We start from the raw sequence: 17,529 nt of genomic DNA on the forward strand, positions 1-17,529 counted from the left end.
CCAGCCATTTGTCCCAGATTTTGTTAAATTTAGATGGGCATCCCCTATGCTGATATACCATTTTCTTAAGAGGAAGAGAGTTCCTTACTTTAGTTTTCCAGTCAAGGAATGTGGGGCATGAAGGGGATAGCCATCTAAATGCTATACACATTTTGAGCATGAACATTGTTTCTATGAGAAAATACTTATCAAATGTATTTACATCTTCATTGTATATATTTAGGATGCAACATTTGACATCCAGCGCAGCTGGTGACCCCATGGTGTCATGTAGGAAATTGACTACTTGTCTCCATAGGTCGGTAATCGGGGGGCAAGACCATAGCAGATGTAAAAATGAGGGGTTGTCCAGTGCACATTTCGGACAGATATTGGCTATATGTGAGGAGTATTTAGAGATATGTTTAGGGATAAGGTAGCTTTGGTGAATTATGTATAATTGGGTTAAGCGATCTCTGATACAGGGAGACACTAGACGGGTAGCGAGCAGGCAGTCTTCCCACTCCTCTTCATCAATTTGGAAATTTAATTGCAACCATTTGTCTTTGGATTTTTCCACAATTGGGCCGGCTATATGTTCATTCAGTATATTATATAAAGTGCCTATATGGTGTGGCTGTGGGCCGTCTTTAAGAAATTTCATAAGAGTTGAAGTTTCGATGGAAGGGAGGCCATTAGGAAATTGGTATCGCAGAGCATGTTGGAGTTGCAAGTACATAAATTGAAATTGTGGGGATAATGAATATTGGTTTTGAATATCTGTGTATGGGCGCAGAGATGATTTTGTAATGACTTGGCCCAAGTAATGGATTCCAGAATCAGCCCAACAGAAAGTGTTGCAGAGTTTAAGTAGTTCAGGTAGTTTAGGGTTATGCCATAGGGGTGTGAAGTATTCCCATGTGGAATGGGACATAAGTCTGCTCGCCGTCCGCCAAACCCTGGAGGCTTGCGTCAGGATAGTGTTGGGGCACGTTTGGAGGGTAAGGGTACCTTTTAGTAGTGCAAACGGGAGATTGTTTGCAGGTTCGGTGGAGGAGAAAACTATCTAAACTTTAGATAAGATATGTAGACAAGTTACTTGTCATAGTTAGTTTTTCATCTTGGGTCTGCTTTAACACAAAGCTAAGTAGAATCTTGCCAATTAAAGGCCAATACACTATTATTTGTGATCATTTCTAGTCACCTTTCTATATTAAAAATAAAAAGAGTTCTGGTCTACGGAATTGGGAGGACAAAGAGTACCAAGCTGCCAAGCTGACTGCAGTAGGAAACAACAGTGCAATCTAAAAAAAGCTCAAGAACACCAGCCAGCTTCCCTGCTTTTTGGCAGTTGGACAGAGCAACTGCCATTTACTAAGTGCTTTTGAAAATAAACAAAACCCTAAGAATCCCCCATGAAGAGATGGGCTAGTCCAAAATCTGTCGGTTCAGTCAAATTTCTACTACCTACTGTAAGTGACAGCAACATAGGAGAAAAGTAATTTATGGCTCACTTAAAGCCTCATCTACACGGGTAGACGAGGCTCCGATCCGGCGGGATCGCCTCTTCCGCGTCCCCGCGCGTACCCGCTCGCCGCAGCTTATCTTCCGCTCGATTCCCTGCCATTGTCCCCTCATGGGGAGCAAGCAGAGAATCGGCGGTGGGCAGATCCGTCCTGTCGGATCTTATCAATCGAGCCGCATCAGCGGCTCGATTGATAAGGAACATCGCCGCCGCATCTACGCGTGTAGATGCGGCTTTACTCTGAAAAAAATGTACTTCTTATTTGTATATGTTTAAACATATTTTAAATTTTACAATTTTTCGCCATAGCTCCCCTTTAAAGTGGACCCAAACTAAAAATACAAGATTTCAGAAATGAAATCTGTTTTCAAAATTATAATAATAAATAGCAATCTTTTTTCAGCTGCATGATGACAAATATAAAATATTTTACATTTATTGGAGAAACCCCTCCCATCCTTTCATATTGCCGGGACAGAATCCGGCAAAATGCTTGAGTAGATGGTGTCCAGCAAAGGAGAATTGCTAATGGCTGCCCCCTCTGTAACCCTAGTTATGGAAAGAGAAGGGTGAAAAGCAAGCACTGAAATGCTCATAGGCTTGAAGGAGAGTTTATTTATCTTTGTATGTGTCAGAGTGGTGCAACTAAATATTTTGCATAAAAAAAAATGTTTGGTTTGGGTCCGCTTTAAAGTGCATAAAAGCCTCAACATCCAGTTATCTGAAGGACCCTAGAAAAAGCTGGAGCTGAATTGTTGCCAGTATGTGGTATACAATTACAATTTATGATTCTTATTATTTTAAAAGTGAAAGTCAGTCGCCTCAGTTGGGGTCTTCTGCGCATGTGCAGAAGACCCCGACTGAATCAGTTACAGGGGCTGATTGCAGCTGAACGGCAGACCGCGGAAGGACAGCGAGGTACTGAGATGTGCTTATGGGGCTGGAGGAAGCCCTGGGTAAGTATCAAATCTTTCTTGTTTTCCATCTCTGGAACACTTATAGATATCCTGGTTACCTAAACTTACATATTATTTACAGGTCCTCCTTGGATGCTTGCATTTGCTGCACATGAAAAACTGCAGTCGGAACTACTGTATTTAAATTCATAGGTGACATAAGAGGTTGAGAATACTGTAGGACACAATGGCATAGGAAGGTGGGCGGACTCTTAGTACCTCATTTAATGAGATATTTAAAGGGGCACTATCGTGAAACTTATGCTTTTCCATTAACCCCACATCAGTTATTTAATATGGGGAGCATACATTTTACCATAGACCTTTTTTTTTTGTTTTAAAATAGCTGTTAACATTAATTCTGCCCTCCTAGAGAGCTGAGCTGCCTCATTACCATGCTGTTTGCGATGGACTCCACTGATAGTAGCAGACATTCCAGCTGATTTATAACGGCTGGCTCACACACTACAAAGAGCTGTGCTGTTTTCACATGTAACTAGCGAAGTAAATAGATAAAACAGGCTACTGCTACTTACTTAACAGCCTGTTTATTTATTTATTTGCTTAGCTAGTTACATATGAAAACAGCAGGGCTCTCTGTAGTGTGTGAATCAGCCATCATAAGGGCTCTTTTCCACTATAAAATGCGATCAGAATTGCGATCACCTTTAAATTTCCACCATGCGTTTGTGATCGAGCTAATATACTCAGTATAGTAGAGCTCAATCACATCCAAAACGCGGCAGGACGACAATTGCGCTTGGATCAAAATCGCGTCGGATTGCACTAATGGAAACTGCAGCTGCTGTTTCCATTAGTTTAATGTACCTTGCATTTGCGATCGGAATCAAATCGCAACTGCAGGGTAGTGGAAAAATGCCCTCAATCAGCTGGAATGTCTGCTACTATCAGTGGAGTCCATTGCAAACAGCATGGTAATGAGGCAGCTCAGCTCTCTAGGAGGGCAGAATTAGTGTTAATTAGTGTTATCAGCCACTTTTTTTTTCCACACAAGGTCTATGGTAAAATGTATGCTCTCCATATTAAATAACTGATGTGGAGTTAATGGAAAAAGCATAATTTTCGCCATACTGCCCCTTTAAACTCATCCCAACTTGCACCAATCCCACTTCTGTATAAAGTAGAACAACAGGGATATGTAAGGGAGCAGGCTGGTGTTGTACTTTGTTCTCTGGTTGAACTCGATGGACGTATGTCTTTTTTCAACCTAAATAACTATGTAACTATATAATCCCGCTTTAAGTGCATACAGAAGATTCTTTGCTCTTCTGGGCCTCTGGAACCCTCCCACAGAAAATCCAGCTTAAAGCGCCATTCATAGCTTACACCCTGTGTATTTGGGGCATGCGCTTTAATCACCTAGCAAAACTTGGCAGAAAATATAACCGGTTCAGCGCCGCAGTGCCGAAAATATCATGCATCCGAGCAACGTTCACCTCCCATTCATTCGCCTATAACTTTATTGCTACTTATCACAATGAATTGATCTATATCTTGTTTTTTCCGTCACCAATTAGGCTTTCTTTGGGGGGTACATTTTGCTAAGAGCCACTTTACTGTAAATGTATTTTACCAGGAAGAATAAGAAAAAAACTGAAAAAATTCATTATTTCTCAGCTTTTGGCCATTATAGTTTGAAATTAATATACGCTACCGTAATTAAAACGCATGTATTTTATTTGCCCATATGTCCCGTTTCTTACACCATTTAAACGATGTCCCTATCACAATTTATGGTGCCGATATTTCATTTAGAAATAAAGGTGCATTTTTTCAATTTGCGTCCATCCCTATTTATAAGCTTATAATTTTAAATAATATAATAACATATTCTCTTGACATGCATAATTAAAAAGTTCAGACCCTTGGGTAACTATTTATGTTGTTTTTGTTTTTTTTGAATTGTATTTTTTTTTTTTTTAATAAAAAAAGTGTATGTGGGTAATTTTTGGTGTGGGAGGGAAACTGCTAATTTTAAATGTAAAATTATATATTTTTTAATCAAAAATGTATGTGGGTGCAGTTTACTATTTGGCCACAAGATGGCCACAGTGAAAAAAGTCCTGGATGCGAACGATCTCGCATCCAGGAACTAAAATGCTGGGGAAAAGTTTCCTGGGGGCAGAAATACCGCGCTCTCTGGAGAGAAAGCGTCGGTATTTCTGCGGGGAAGTTAGATCGGTGAATGGGAATTATATTCCCATTCACTAATCGGGGGACTAGCGGCGGGCAGCGGGTGCGCGCGCGGGCCCGATCGCGCGCACCACGCAGGGAAAATAGCAGTGCCTATCTGGACGAGGAAACTCGTCCAGATAGGCCGAACTGGTTAAACTAGTCAAATAGATAAAGAAGCAATATTCCCGTGGAAGGGAGATAACACTAACCACTTCGCATCCAGACCTTGTTTCTCCCTTATGGACCAGAGCCGTGTTGATGTTTTAGCCATGACCCTAGTTAATCAGCAATAACTTTATCCCTACTCATGACACTTAAATGATCTATATACCGTTTTTTTCAAGACAAACTAGGCTTTTACTGGGAGGTATTTTGTACTAAGAAAACTGTTGTTTTCTATTCATTTTAATGGGGAAAATAAAAGAAGAGGAAAAAAATTAAAAATGCATGATTTCTCAGATTTTACCGGTTCCAGCTTAAAAAAGTGCTACTGTCATAAAAACCATGCCACTAGTATTATGCCCCCCAGAATAGATAGCCAAATATGTCCCCAGTATCAGCCCCCCCACCCCACAGGATAGTCAGATATGTCCCCAATATAAGCCCCCCCAGTTTAGTCAGAGGTGTCCCCTGCATTTGCCACCCCCAGCATAGATTGTCAGATGCGCCCCTAAGAATAGTGCCCCTAATTATAGCCAGATGTGCCCCTGGGATCAGCATTCCCCCATTTTAGGCAGATATGCCCCCAGGATTAGCACCAGCCCCCCATCATAGTTAAATGGGCCCCCAGTATTAGATTATCACCCCCAGGGTAGCCAGATGTGCCTAATAGACACCCTCCCCCCCCTAGTTAGCCAGATGTCCCCCAGTGATCTAACATCCCCCCCTTTTAAATACCCCCTCTTCCCCAAAATCAATAGCCAGATACCCCCCCCCCCTTCATCAGGCAGCCCCCTCGGTGCATAAATAGTTAAAAAAAATCGTCCAGCAAGCAGCCTCACTCACCTTACCTCGTTCCTGCGACTATCCTGAAGCCCGAGCCTCCGATCCCTGCTCTGCAGTCAACCCCGCTATGCCGAATATCCGGTCCCGGCTTGATGACGTCATCAAGCCGGGACCCGGTAACTTCAGGCTAGTCGCAGGAACGAGGTAAGGTGAGTGAGGCTGCTTGCTGGTGGATTTTTTTTAAACTATTTATGCACGGAGGGGGACAAAAGAAGGATCGCTGCAGTTGACTACTGCAGCGATCGTTCATGGGAGGGGGTGGACTAATTGGCTATAAGGGACATGTTCCCTTTCGTAAATTAGTAATGAAGCTGACAATGCCGGGGGGTGCGCTCTGAAGCGCACCCGATCGTGCACAGCAGGGCTGCAAACAGGTCACTATATCTACGTGGCTGTGGCTTGGAGGGTGCCACAGCTGACATAGATATACTGTAGTGGTGGATTAAGTGGTTAAGGGCCTGTTCTCACTATGGCGATTAGCGGGTAATCCCCGCTAATCGCTGAAGCGCTTTTTAAAGCTCTAGCGCAATTATAATTGAATGGCAGTGATCTCACTGCCGCGAATGTGGGTGTTTCCGTGAGAAACAGCAATCACTAAACAATCAAATAAAAGAGGAGCGCACAAGTTACAGAAAGGTATGCAGCTTCAAGTACTTTGCAGTACTGGTTGGAGTATCTAGAGTCTAGACATACCCATGAGAGGTGCTCGGAGTCCCTTTAAAGGCTGCCATACACTGGTTGATTGCAACCAAATCGACCAACAGATAGCTCCCTCTGTGATGCTATTATACACTGTACACAGATTTGAATCGATTTCAGCATGAAATCTATTCAAAACCTGAGAAGTCGCCACTGATGCCTGCCTCACTGCCCCTGCTCCCCCAGCCAACAGCAATAATATTACCTGTCCGCCAGCACGAGTACCCAGGATTCGTTCAGCCACACCTTTTTCGGCATCCTCCATGTCCTCCACTTCCTGTCTCATCCTCTGGCAAGCGGAAGTTCAAACAGTAGAGGGCGCTCTACTGTTTGAACTTCACAGGACGCGACAGAAAATGAAGAGGGCATGAAGAAGACCGGCAGCCAGAAGAAGTGTGACTGAACAGATCCCAGGGACTCGCGCTGGCCAGACAGGTGATATTGCTGTTGCTATGCTGCTATTGGTCGTCGCTGAATTGAACGCCGCTAGCGGTGCGCTCCCGACCCGCCGGCGATCGTGGAAAATTTTCTGTCAGGACTGATCGAGTGAATCGATCAATGTCGGATGGCAATCAGTCGATCGGTCAGCGGTTGCGTTATCACAGCAGATTCGATCCCAGTGATCGAAACTGCTGTATATCGGCGGGAATTCGAGTTAGTGTATGGGCACCTTTAGACAATAGTACAAAACAGGTTTGCTATGAGATATTTTTTCCAAACAATGATGCTAACCTAAACACCAACAAAAAAGAGCTCTGCAATGAAGCCTACTTCTTGAGTTGGTTCTATGTGTATGAGTTCAAAAAAAAAATGAAAAAGAACGAGTAAAACAAAATTGCATAGGCTGGATCGCACACGCTCCCTCCTCCTGAGGGTTCTACTATTTACATCTGGTGGATATGTCCTCTCAATGTTCAACTTTTCCCAAATAGAATAAGCAAGGACACAAAAGTTTTCTCCTGGGTCGAAAGCCAACCAAATTCAAAAACCCACAGCATAGACTATTACAGTTCACACTAGTGATGTCCAAAACCTATATAGCTTCTGAATGGAAAATTCTAAAAGGGATGATTATGGTATGTAAAAGAAAATGCTCTTATTTTGGATAAGATCCCCCAGTTTTCCAAGATATGGGAATCCAAAATTCAGCTAAGGGGGGTGTGGTGGGAGGGGGGGGGTAACGACTCCAGTCTATTCCGAAGTGTCCGATACCCCACTGGATCAATACTGTGCTTGATCCCCGCGGGCGGAAAATGGGACAAAAATGAGCGAAAGATAAGAAGCGCCCGCGGAGACGAGCGGGAATCGATCCGGGCGCACCGGGATCGAGCCAGTGGCTCGATCTGGCGCATAATCTACTCCGTGTATGCCCAGCATAAGGCTAGGTTTCCACTTGTGCGTTTTGTTAAAGATTTTTCACTTAGAAAATTCCCATTAGTTTAGCAACAAATGATAGTGAATGGGGCTTTTTTCATTCAATGCAAATTATCCTAAGCTTTCAGGCGTGGGGAAAAAAATCTGAGGTTCTGCTTCATTTTTTCGGACATTTTACGGCCGCAATTCGCGTATAATGCTTTGCAATGGCATCGCATAGCAACGCAAATTTTTGCAAAAATTTGCATTAAATGCATGGTTACAGGAAGTTGTCAGCAGTCTTAACTAAACTGTTACTAGGCAGATTATGTTAAACTTGAAAACAGATTTTACCAACGCTACAATTTTTTTTTTTTTAATGTACTCTTATCTTTGTCCTTATTGGAAAGATTCACCACTGCTGCTGTCATGGGGGAAAAAAAAAAAAAGACAATTCTCAGAAATGGATCCAGATACATTCTTAAAAAAAAAAAAGTCCTAACCCTACTTTTCTCTATACAAAACAGTTTGGACTGAAATTGGGAATACACATTTTGAGATTTTACTAAAAGGAAAGTACGGCAATAATGGCAAGCTGACCTGGCAGCTTCTAACCAGAGCAATCTAACAGACCAACAGTGCAGGTGTTTTACTAAAGCAAATGTGCAATGAAGCTTTACTGTATTGATCTGAAACACCATTGGGTACTGAGAGAAAAAAGTAGATGTTCACAGTATATCTAATTCCCACCACATATATGCTTCATGGATTTTCTCCAGCATGCATCACTATAAATCACTATATAGGAAATGCACATTTAACGTCAAGTTCACCTCCTATCTTCTTTTGCTCTGACAAATTTGCTTTCAATGCGGGCAACTTCGTCACAAAGTGCTGCATTTTCCTGGAACATATAACAAAGAAGAAGATGGATTGTAAGTAGGGATGGTCAGTGAGATGATAATAATGCAGAGTTTATGATAATTGTATGCAAAATTAGGCAGCTTGGAATTGGACCACAGTCAGTCCAAAACTCAAATACGTAACGTGTCTAATGTGGCTCTTATCAATGAGTGAGGAAAGGTAGAAGCAATAATACTGTGGAATGAGGGATCCAAGGGACCACCCACATTGCCTTTATTACATTTTCATCACAGGGAGAAACCAAATCCGTGTACCAGATACATAAACGGCGGCCATTTTATTTACACCACAACAATAAAGTGCACCAAACAGCATTAGATGAATACAACTATGCTCAACATCTGATTTGTACACTATATGCTTCGTCTCCACTTGTCCACTGCTATTTGCTGCACTAGTTCTGTGCGGTTGATTGATGCAGTGACCAAATTTTGTTTCATGTGAAAATGTACAATACTGTTGTCTTTTACAAGCACAGATCTTGGCTAAACCGTTCTGCCATATACATAAGTAATGTCTGACTTGCATTTAATGTACATTTTGTGCTATTTCATTGTGGCAACTTTATTTTATGTTATGAAATAATGAAAGAAGGCACTTACATAGGCACATCATCACATTAGAACAGCTGGTGGGTGCTATGGGGAGAACTAGCTGCCCTGACAACTGCTTCAAATGTTTTACTCTTTTGATCACGGGACATGAGATGATCATGAGACTTAAAACAGCCGTTAATGAACTTAGTCCTCCTCATAGCATCCATCAGCCTGACAAACAGGTCTGTGGGACTGTGCCTTTTTGTTCTCACAACTTACATAGTCAGGTGGCATATCTGGATGCTGTTCTGGATCCTTCCCTTCATTTCACAATCATTTTTAAATAGGGAAGGAGGGTGTAGAGACTGCAATCCCCCACAACAGAACCAAACATTCAGGTTCTACTAAACTAACGGGTAGCAGTGTACCAAATCCAAGTCAAATTCACACGCCAGGCACCTGTGTGCATATATACGGACATGCACTGGCGTAGAAATAGGGATAGAAGCCATAGCCTTGCTATGGGGCCCATGGCCACTAGGGGGCCCCATCAGTGTTGCCAAGTGTCCGTAAATGAACGGACTGACAGTAAACCTCTGAAATAAGTGCTGTCCGTAGTGCCCGCACATGTCCGTCCAAATACATTCTCCCCCTCCCTCAGCGGCAGTGCTGTGTTCCTCTGCCAGGCACTTTTTTTTCTCTCCAGGCACTGACTGCAGTCACATGTGTAGATTCAGGATAGACCGCTCATCCCATCCTTTCTGACACTGAGGGGAGTGGTTAAGCAGAGAAGACTGTCTGCGAGGTTTGAAGAGGTGACCTGGACAAACATCATGTTACTATGCTGGAGGGGACACTGGGCAGTAGAGAATCTGGAAAGTAGCAGCAGTAGCTAAAATCGGAGCAAGTGCAGGTAAATAGAAGCTCCCATTCATGCTTTCTGGCAGCACCATGCTCTCTACCTCAGCCTGAGCTTAGTTGCCAGCCTGCCAGGAAAGCTATAACTGTACAACTGCTGCCCCCCTTCCCCCCCTCCTGTTTCTCATCCCGAGTCCATTCCGTGCGGCTCTATCTGAACTAGTACGAAGCATTCCTAGCTAGCCTGCCTCCTGTCACTTCTGTGTCCCCACCCCGATTCTTCAGCCTGAGTCCCCTACCTCAATCACTGTCAGCCCAGCAGCTGCCATAGGTCATCCATGGTCTCCTGCACACAGCCCACCTCCTCTCTTACAGTCACAGTGACCAAGTCAACACAGGTCATATCTAATATATTGTGCAAATGTAAATGCTGCTGTTATCCCTGACTGTAATGGATGCCATAAAAGCTAGTGTTTTGAGCTGTGAACAGAGAGGAAAATAGAGGCTCCTAAATGTAAATCCTTTTAAACAATGCAGATTGCCTGGCTGTTCTGCTGATCCTCTGCCTCTAATACTTCTAGCCATAGACCCTGAACAAGCATGCAGCAGATCAGATGTTTGAATCATACAGCTTAAACAAGCATGCAGCAAATGCAGTCAGACACTACTGCAGCCAAAGAGCTCGCCAGGGCAGCCAAAAACTGGTATGGTTTAAAAGGAAATAAATATGGCAGCCTTCATTTACCTTACTAGGGCAGTTGTAATTTAAAGGAAACCTAAAGTGAGGAAATTATGTTTTACTTTCCTGGGGCTTCTTCCAGCCTCTCCACAGTCAATGACAGCCCTCAGTGTCCCCTCAGCCCACTCGGTTGTGCTGCTGTCACTCCTGGCTGTGTGCGCCTCCTTTATCGTGCTCTTGTGGCTAACGACACTGAGAGGAGCTCACAATCTAATCCTACCATAGTCAGGCTAATGTCCTTCCATATTATCATTATGTATTTATATAGCACTGACATCTCCTGCAGCACATTACAGAGTACATAGTCATGTCACTGACTGTCCTCAGAGGAGCTCACACTCTAATCCTACCATAGTCATATGCCCATCATAGTCTTTAGGGGAGAGCCAATTAAGTTATCTGTATGTTTTTGGGATTTGGGAAAAACTGGAGTGACCGGCGGAAAACCATGCAGACGTGCGGATAACATACAAACTCCATGCAGATAGGGTCCTGGCTAACTGGGGACCCAGTGCAGCAATACAAGAGTGTTATCCACTATGTTACCATGCTGCCCACACATTATGCAATAAAACGACAAACAACATTATAGACATTATTAGTGAGTAGGCTGTTAGCACCACCAAAGGGGTGGTGCTAACAGCCACTGGCAAGAAGAGGTTTGTCCGAAAGGGGGGGGGGGCTGTCCATAAAATTTGCTATGGGGCCAAGGTTGTCTAGCCAAATACATATAATTTAACAGGCTGAAGCCAAGGAAAACGCAGGTGCCGATGTTCAAAAACATTTAAAGTGGACCCAAATTAAAAATACAAGATTTCAGAAATAAAATCTATTTTCTAAATTATAATAAAAAATAGCAGCCTTTTTTCTGCTGCATGATGACAAATATAAAATATTTTACATTTATTGGAGGAACCCCTCCCTTCCTTTCATATTGCCGGGACAGAATCCGGGGAGATGAAAAACCAAAAAAAAAAAAATACATAGACGATGCCCCTGTGAGGGAGGGTAGCTGATGACAAACAAACCCATGATCTAAAACCTCCTACTAAGCTCAGAAGTAATGGCTGCCACCTGTATAACCCTAGTTATGAAAAGAGAAGGGTGAAAAAGCATGCACTGAAGTGCTCATAGGCTTGAAGGATAGTTTATTTATCCTTGTATGTGTCAGAGTGGTGCAACTAAGTATTTGAATTTAAAAAATGTTTGGTTTGGGTCCGCTTTAAGAGTCTGTGTTTCCTATAATTTACAAAAAGAACATGTATACATTGCAGAAAAATATTTTACAGTATTTATGGATCAAGAAACATTTCTCAAATCATGCTGTTACAATCTGTAACCCTTTCAAAAGAGTCCATGGAATGGTTGTACTCCAGTTGTAGTATTTAAAGAGAATCTGTACTCTAAAATTCTTACAATAAAAAGCATACCATTCAATTAATTGTTCCCCTGGGCCCCTCTGTGCGGTTTCTGCCACTCCCTGCTGTAATCCTGGCTTGTAATTGCCAGTTTTAGGTATTGTTTACAAACAAAAGGCATGGCATGTGATAGGCTGAGAGGAGCTCACTCAGGGACTCATACAGAGCCTGCAGGGAGCATGGAGAGGGTGTGTATATCTTCTGCCTATAACAAGCAGAGCAGCACATTCTTGCCTGAGCCCAACAAAGCCGTCAGAGGAAAGAAGATTAGATTATATAACAGAGATAATACAGCCACTGTGCAACTAGGAAAGGTTACGGTAAGACAGACCACATTAGAACAGGTATAGTTACTTATAGCATAGAAGAAATAAGGCTGAACATTTTGTTAGAGTCTCTTAAAAGTAGAAAGCCAAAACATACAGTTCACTTGCCAGTCTTAGCTCTGGTAGCTGAGCATTTACTTCAGCTTCATTGTGTACTCCTTTTCAATACCTAAGAAAAGGGCTTGCTGAAGCCCAAAATGGACTGGTGCCATTGCAACAATATACAATACTGGCAAGTGAACTGTTTACTTGGCAGGACGATCCTTGCTTTTAAGGTGGCCATACACTTATAGATTTACAGCAGATTCGACCATCAGATAGATTTCTGTCAGATGACAAGTGAAGTTGAATCTGGCAGGAATCTATTTGATGTGTGCCAAACACTAGGAACAGATTTCAATAGATTTCCGAATTTTTCAATAGATTTCCAATAGATTTCATTCTATCTAACAATTATTGGACCATTAGATCCAATGCAACTCTACGGGCCATTGATCTGCTGCCAGAAGCAGATCAACCTAGAACTTCCATCCTTTTAGATAGATCAAATCGATCAAAATCGGCCCAAAATCGATTGAAGGCTGAAATCTACCAGTGTATGGGCCCCTTTCTAGATAACAACCTTTCCATGAACTGTTTTGAAGGGTTAATGACAAGACAAATAACATTTATATTGGGCTTTTCTCCTGGTGGACTCAAAAACAATGAGTATTGTTTTGTAAAGTGTGAGTAATGCTGGGAATACACAATGAGTTTTTTTTGACAGGTAGAAGGCTTGATAGGAAATTTCTGACAGGTCTGACCTGATTTTGATCGTGTTTCTGATGTATTTTATCATATAAGTGAATGGAAAGCGATCAGAAAAATGATCGGAAAATTGATCAGCCTGTAAATCTGGCGAAAAACTCATTGTGTATCCCTAGCATAACTGTGTTTTCCACTACAACCAGACTGCAGCTGTCATTTTCTTTTTGCAAAAACACATTAGAAAACAAAAGCTAATGTAAACATCTTCTGCTTCACAAATTTTACACAAAGAGCATGAAAAATTAGGCACTGGGACAGCTTTCACTCACAAAAACTATAGCTTTTGCCATCCGCTTGAGTCGCAGGCACTTCATCCGATACTTCTCCTTGTGGCTTCTCTTTTTTGCTTTGATTTTCCCATATTGGCAGGAGGCGTGTGACATAAAAGGGGAATTCATGAATGCTACAGGCTGGAAAAGATAATGGAAAGTATGTCATATAATACAGTGAGCAAAGATGGTTAATAAACTACTGATAATCTTGAGTTGGGCTCAGTCCACACTTGTCCAGTTGCAGATCGGATCCCGTTTCAAACAAATCAGTTTTTCTAAAAACTGATCAGTTTTTCAAAATGTTGTCCTTTTGTAGTATACATTTCCAGTCCGTTTAAACGCATGTCCTTTCTTCATGTGTGTCTCTATTGGATAAGAAATGATGTTGAGGGGAGGAGCAGGCAGTAGGCAATCCGTTTTTGCCTCTTTTGTGTGCAAAAGTTCTCTGTGTAGAGGGAGATCCGTTTTTGTGTAGCCTTTCACTACCCCTCCGTGTATCCGGGCTCCGTGAAAAACCTGCAAATCCGGACTCTCCGTTCAGTTTTTCAATTTTTTTTTTTAAGTGTGTGAAGATGGCCACCATTTTAAACATTGGTATCTGTGGCTCCGGTTTTGATCCAGGCCAAAAAAGCAGAGCCACGGATACATTATTTAAACAAATGTGAATCGACTATTAATGTAAATGTTAGTCTAATATAATACAAATGCATGCAGCTTGGAACTGGACCAACCAAAATCATCAGTCACTGCATACACTGGATAATCTTATGGTTTTGGGCTACCCATGCCATGAATCAAGCATGTTTACAGCTGCACCAAAATATCATTTGATGAAGTGCTGAGGCAGATCACTAAACAACAAATCTGTGGATGGTGTTTGTTTGTCCCCTGCAATTTATAGGACTGCATGTCTGTAAAGCCTCTGGAAATTGTTGCTCTAAATCAGGGGTCAGGAACCTTTTTGGCTGAGCGAGCCATAAACGCCACATATTTCAAAATGTAATTCCGTGAGAGCCATACAATATGGTTCAAACTGGCACCGTGTTCATGCGCAGCAGAGGGCTCACGTCCCTGTTGCCATGGTGAGGTGTATACAATTGATGCTCCAGGCAGCGGAAGTGTCAGACACATTTTCAGCTTCTCTTGGGTTTCAGCAACATCAGCAATTTCCTCAAGAGCCAGATTGGAGAAATACAGACTAACAGCTTGTACAATTCGCTAGCTGACTTGGGGGTTGATTCACTTTGTAGGACGAGATCCCCACACTTTGGCCAAATAGTATTAAGTGACAAGCAGCATATTGGGCCAATCAAAGTGCAGGGATGTCGTCCTACAAAGTCTCTAGACCTGTCAGGATCCAGGGTGGGAAAATTGGAGCAGCCGTTAGTTTTGGGGAGTAGGAGTAAGTTAGTAGTGCATGCTACAGCAGTAGCGTGCCTACTCTGAAAATGTTACGTGCTCTGCCACAATAAGCTGCGCCGCTTGAGCAGTGTTACATAGTTACATAGTTATTATGGTTGAAAAAAGACATACGTCCATCGAGTTCAACCAGTACAAAGTACAACTCCAGCCTGCTCCCTCACATATCCCTGTTGATCCAGAGGAAGGTGAAAAAACCCTTACAAGGCATGGTCCAATTAGCCCCAAAAGGGAAAAATTCCTTCCCGACTCCAGATGGCAATCAGATAAAAATCCCTGGATCAACATCATTAGGCATTACCTAGTAATTGTAGCCATGGATGTCTTTCAACGCAAGGAAAGCATCTAAGCCCCCTTTAAATGCAGGTATAGAGTTTGCCATAACGACTTCCTGTGGCAATACATTCCACATCTTAATCACTCTTACTGTAAAGAACCCTTTCCTAAATAAATGGCTAAAACGTTTTTCCTCCATGCGCAGATCATGTCCCCTAGTCCTTTGAGAAGGCGTAGGGACAAAAAGCTCATCCGCCAAGCTATTATATTGCCCTCTGATGTATTTATACGCTTTAATTAGATCTCCTCTAAGGCGTCTTTTCTCTAGACTAAATAAACCCAGTTTATCTAACCTTTCTTGGTAAGCGAGACCTTCCATCCCACGTATCAATTTTGTTGCTCTGCACCTGCTCTAAAACTGCAATATCTTTTTTGTAATGTGGTGCCCAGAACTGAATTCCATATTCCAGATGTGGCCTTACTAGAGAGTTAAACAGGGGCAATATTATGCTAGCATCTCCAGTTTTTATTTCCCTTTTAATGCATTCCAAAATTTTGTTAGCTTTAGCTGCAGCGGCTTGGCATTGAGTACGATTATTTAACTTGTTGTCGATGAGTACTCCTAAGTCCTTCTCCAAGTTTGATGTCCCCAACTGTATCCCATTTATTTTGTATGGTGCTAGACCATTGACCAAAATCCATGACTTTACATTTTTCAACATTGAATTTCATCTGCCATTTATGTGCCCATATAGCCATCCTGTCCAGATCCTGTTGCAATATGACACTATCTTCCTGAGAGTTGATGATTCTGCACAATTTTGTATCATCTGCAAAAATAGCAACATTGCTCACTACTGCATCTACTAGGTCATTAATACATAAATTGAAGAGCACTGGACCCAGTACAGACCCCTGTGGGACCACACTACTAACAGTCTCCCATTTTGAGTATGATCCATTGACCACAACTCTTTGTTTTCTGTCCATTAGCCAGTTCCCTATCCATGCACACAGACTCTTCCCCAGTCCTTGCATCCTCATCTTTTGCACCAGACTATTGTGGGGAACATTGTCGAAGGCCTTTGCAAAGTCCAAGTATATCACATCTACAGCATTCCCAATATCCATATTAGCATTCACTACCTCATAAAAGCTGAGCATGTTAGTCAAACAGGACCTGTCTTTAGTAAACCCAGGTTGATGCTGAGAAATAAGATTATTTTCTACTATGAAGTCATGTATAGTATCTCTTAGTAACCCCTCAAATAGTTTGCATACAACTGATGTTAAGCTTACAGGTCTATAATTTCCTGGATCTGACTTTTTGCCATTCTTAAATAATGGGAAAACGTGGGTTGTACGCCAATCCACTGGGACTCTGCCAGTTGAAAGAGAGTCACAAAAGATAAGATAAGGGGTTTATCTATAATTGAACTTAATTCCCTTAGGACCCGAGGATGCATGCCATCCGGGCCAGGTGCCTTGTCTATTTTTAATTTATTTAGTCTTGCCTTCACTTCTTCCTGCGTTAAGTATTTAATATTACAGTTAGAAAAATGAGGCTCTTATGCCTCTGTAATTTGCAACAGTGCTGTTTCCTTTGTGAAGACAGAAGCAAAGAAAGCATTTAATAACCCTGCCTTACCTTGGTCATCCACCATTGAGTTCCCACCCTCATCCTTTAGGAGTCCTATATAGTCAACCTTTCTTTTTTTAGAGTTGATGTACTTGTAAAACTTTTTTGGGTTAGATTTGATATCCCTAGCGATTTGATTTTCAGCTTCGATCTTTGCCAGCCTAGTTTATTTTTTACAATTTTTATTGCACTCCTTATAATTGTTTAGTGCAGCCTCGGTTCCCTCCTGTTTTAGGACCTTATAGGCATTCTTTTTCCTCTGCATTTTATCCCTAACCTTTCCATTCATCCATAGAGGCATTTTTTTATTCCTAGACATTTTTTTTTTTTGTTTCCATATGTGATATACATACTACAATATTGATTGAGAACAAGTTTAAAAGCTTTCCATTTCCCTTCAGTGTCCTACGCTTGTAGTACATTATCCCAGTTCACCAAACTTAGTGCCTGCCTAATTTGATTGAACTTTGCTTTTCTAAAATGCATAGTTTTAGTGGTCCCGCTGCCCCGTGGCCTATCAGTCACCAGATCAAACGTTATCATGTTGTGATCACTATTTCCCAAATGTTCTTGAACCTGCACATTTGATACATTATCTGGTC

General features: G+C 42.1%; 1 protein-coding gene across 1 annotated transcript in view; it reads right to left on the reverse strand.

Moving 5' to 3' along the window:
- Window positions 1-17,529, reverse strand: part of TBRG1 (transforming growth factor beta regulator 1) — a 94,558-nt gene that overhangs the window by 62,445 nt on the left and 14,584 nt on the right. Inside the window, exons 2-3 of the mRNA XM_068242704.1 lie at window positions 13,591-13,731; window positions 8,547-8,617 (exon numbers count right to left, since the gene is read on the reverse strand). Of these exons, the coding sequence (XP_068098805.1) occupies window positions 8,547-8,617; window positions 13,591-13,719 (200 nt within the window). The 5' untranslated portion in view covers window positions 13,720-13,731. The remainder of the gene's footprint in view (window positions 1-8,546; window positions 8,618-13,590; window positions 13,732-17,529) is intronic.

Source organism: Hyperolius riggenbachi, chromosome 6 (genome assembly GCF_040937935.1).
Source record: "Hyperolius riggenbachi isolate aHypRig1 chromosome 6, aHypRig1.pri, whole genome shotgun sequence".
NCBI classification, from domain to species: Eukaryota; Metazoa; Chordata; class Amphibia; order Anura; family Hyperoliidae; genus Hyperolius; species Hyperolius riggenbachi.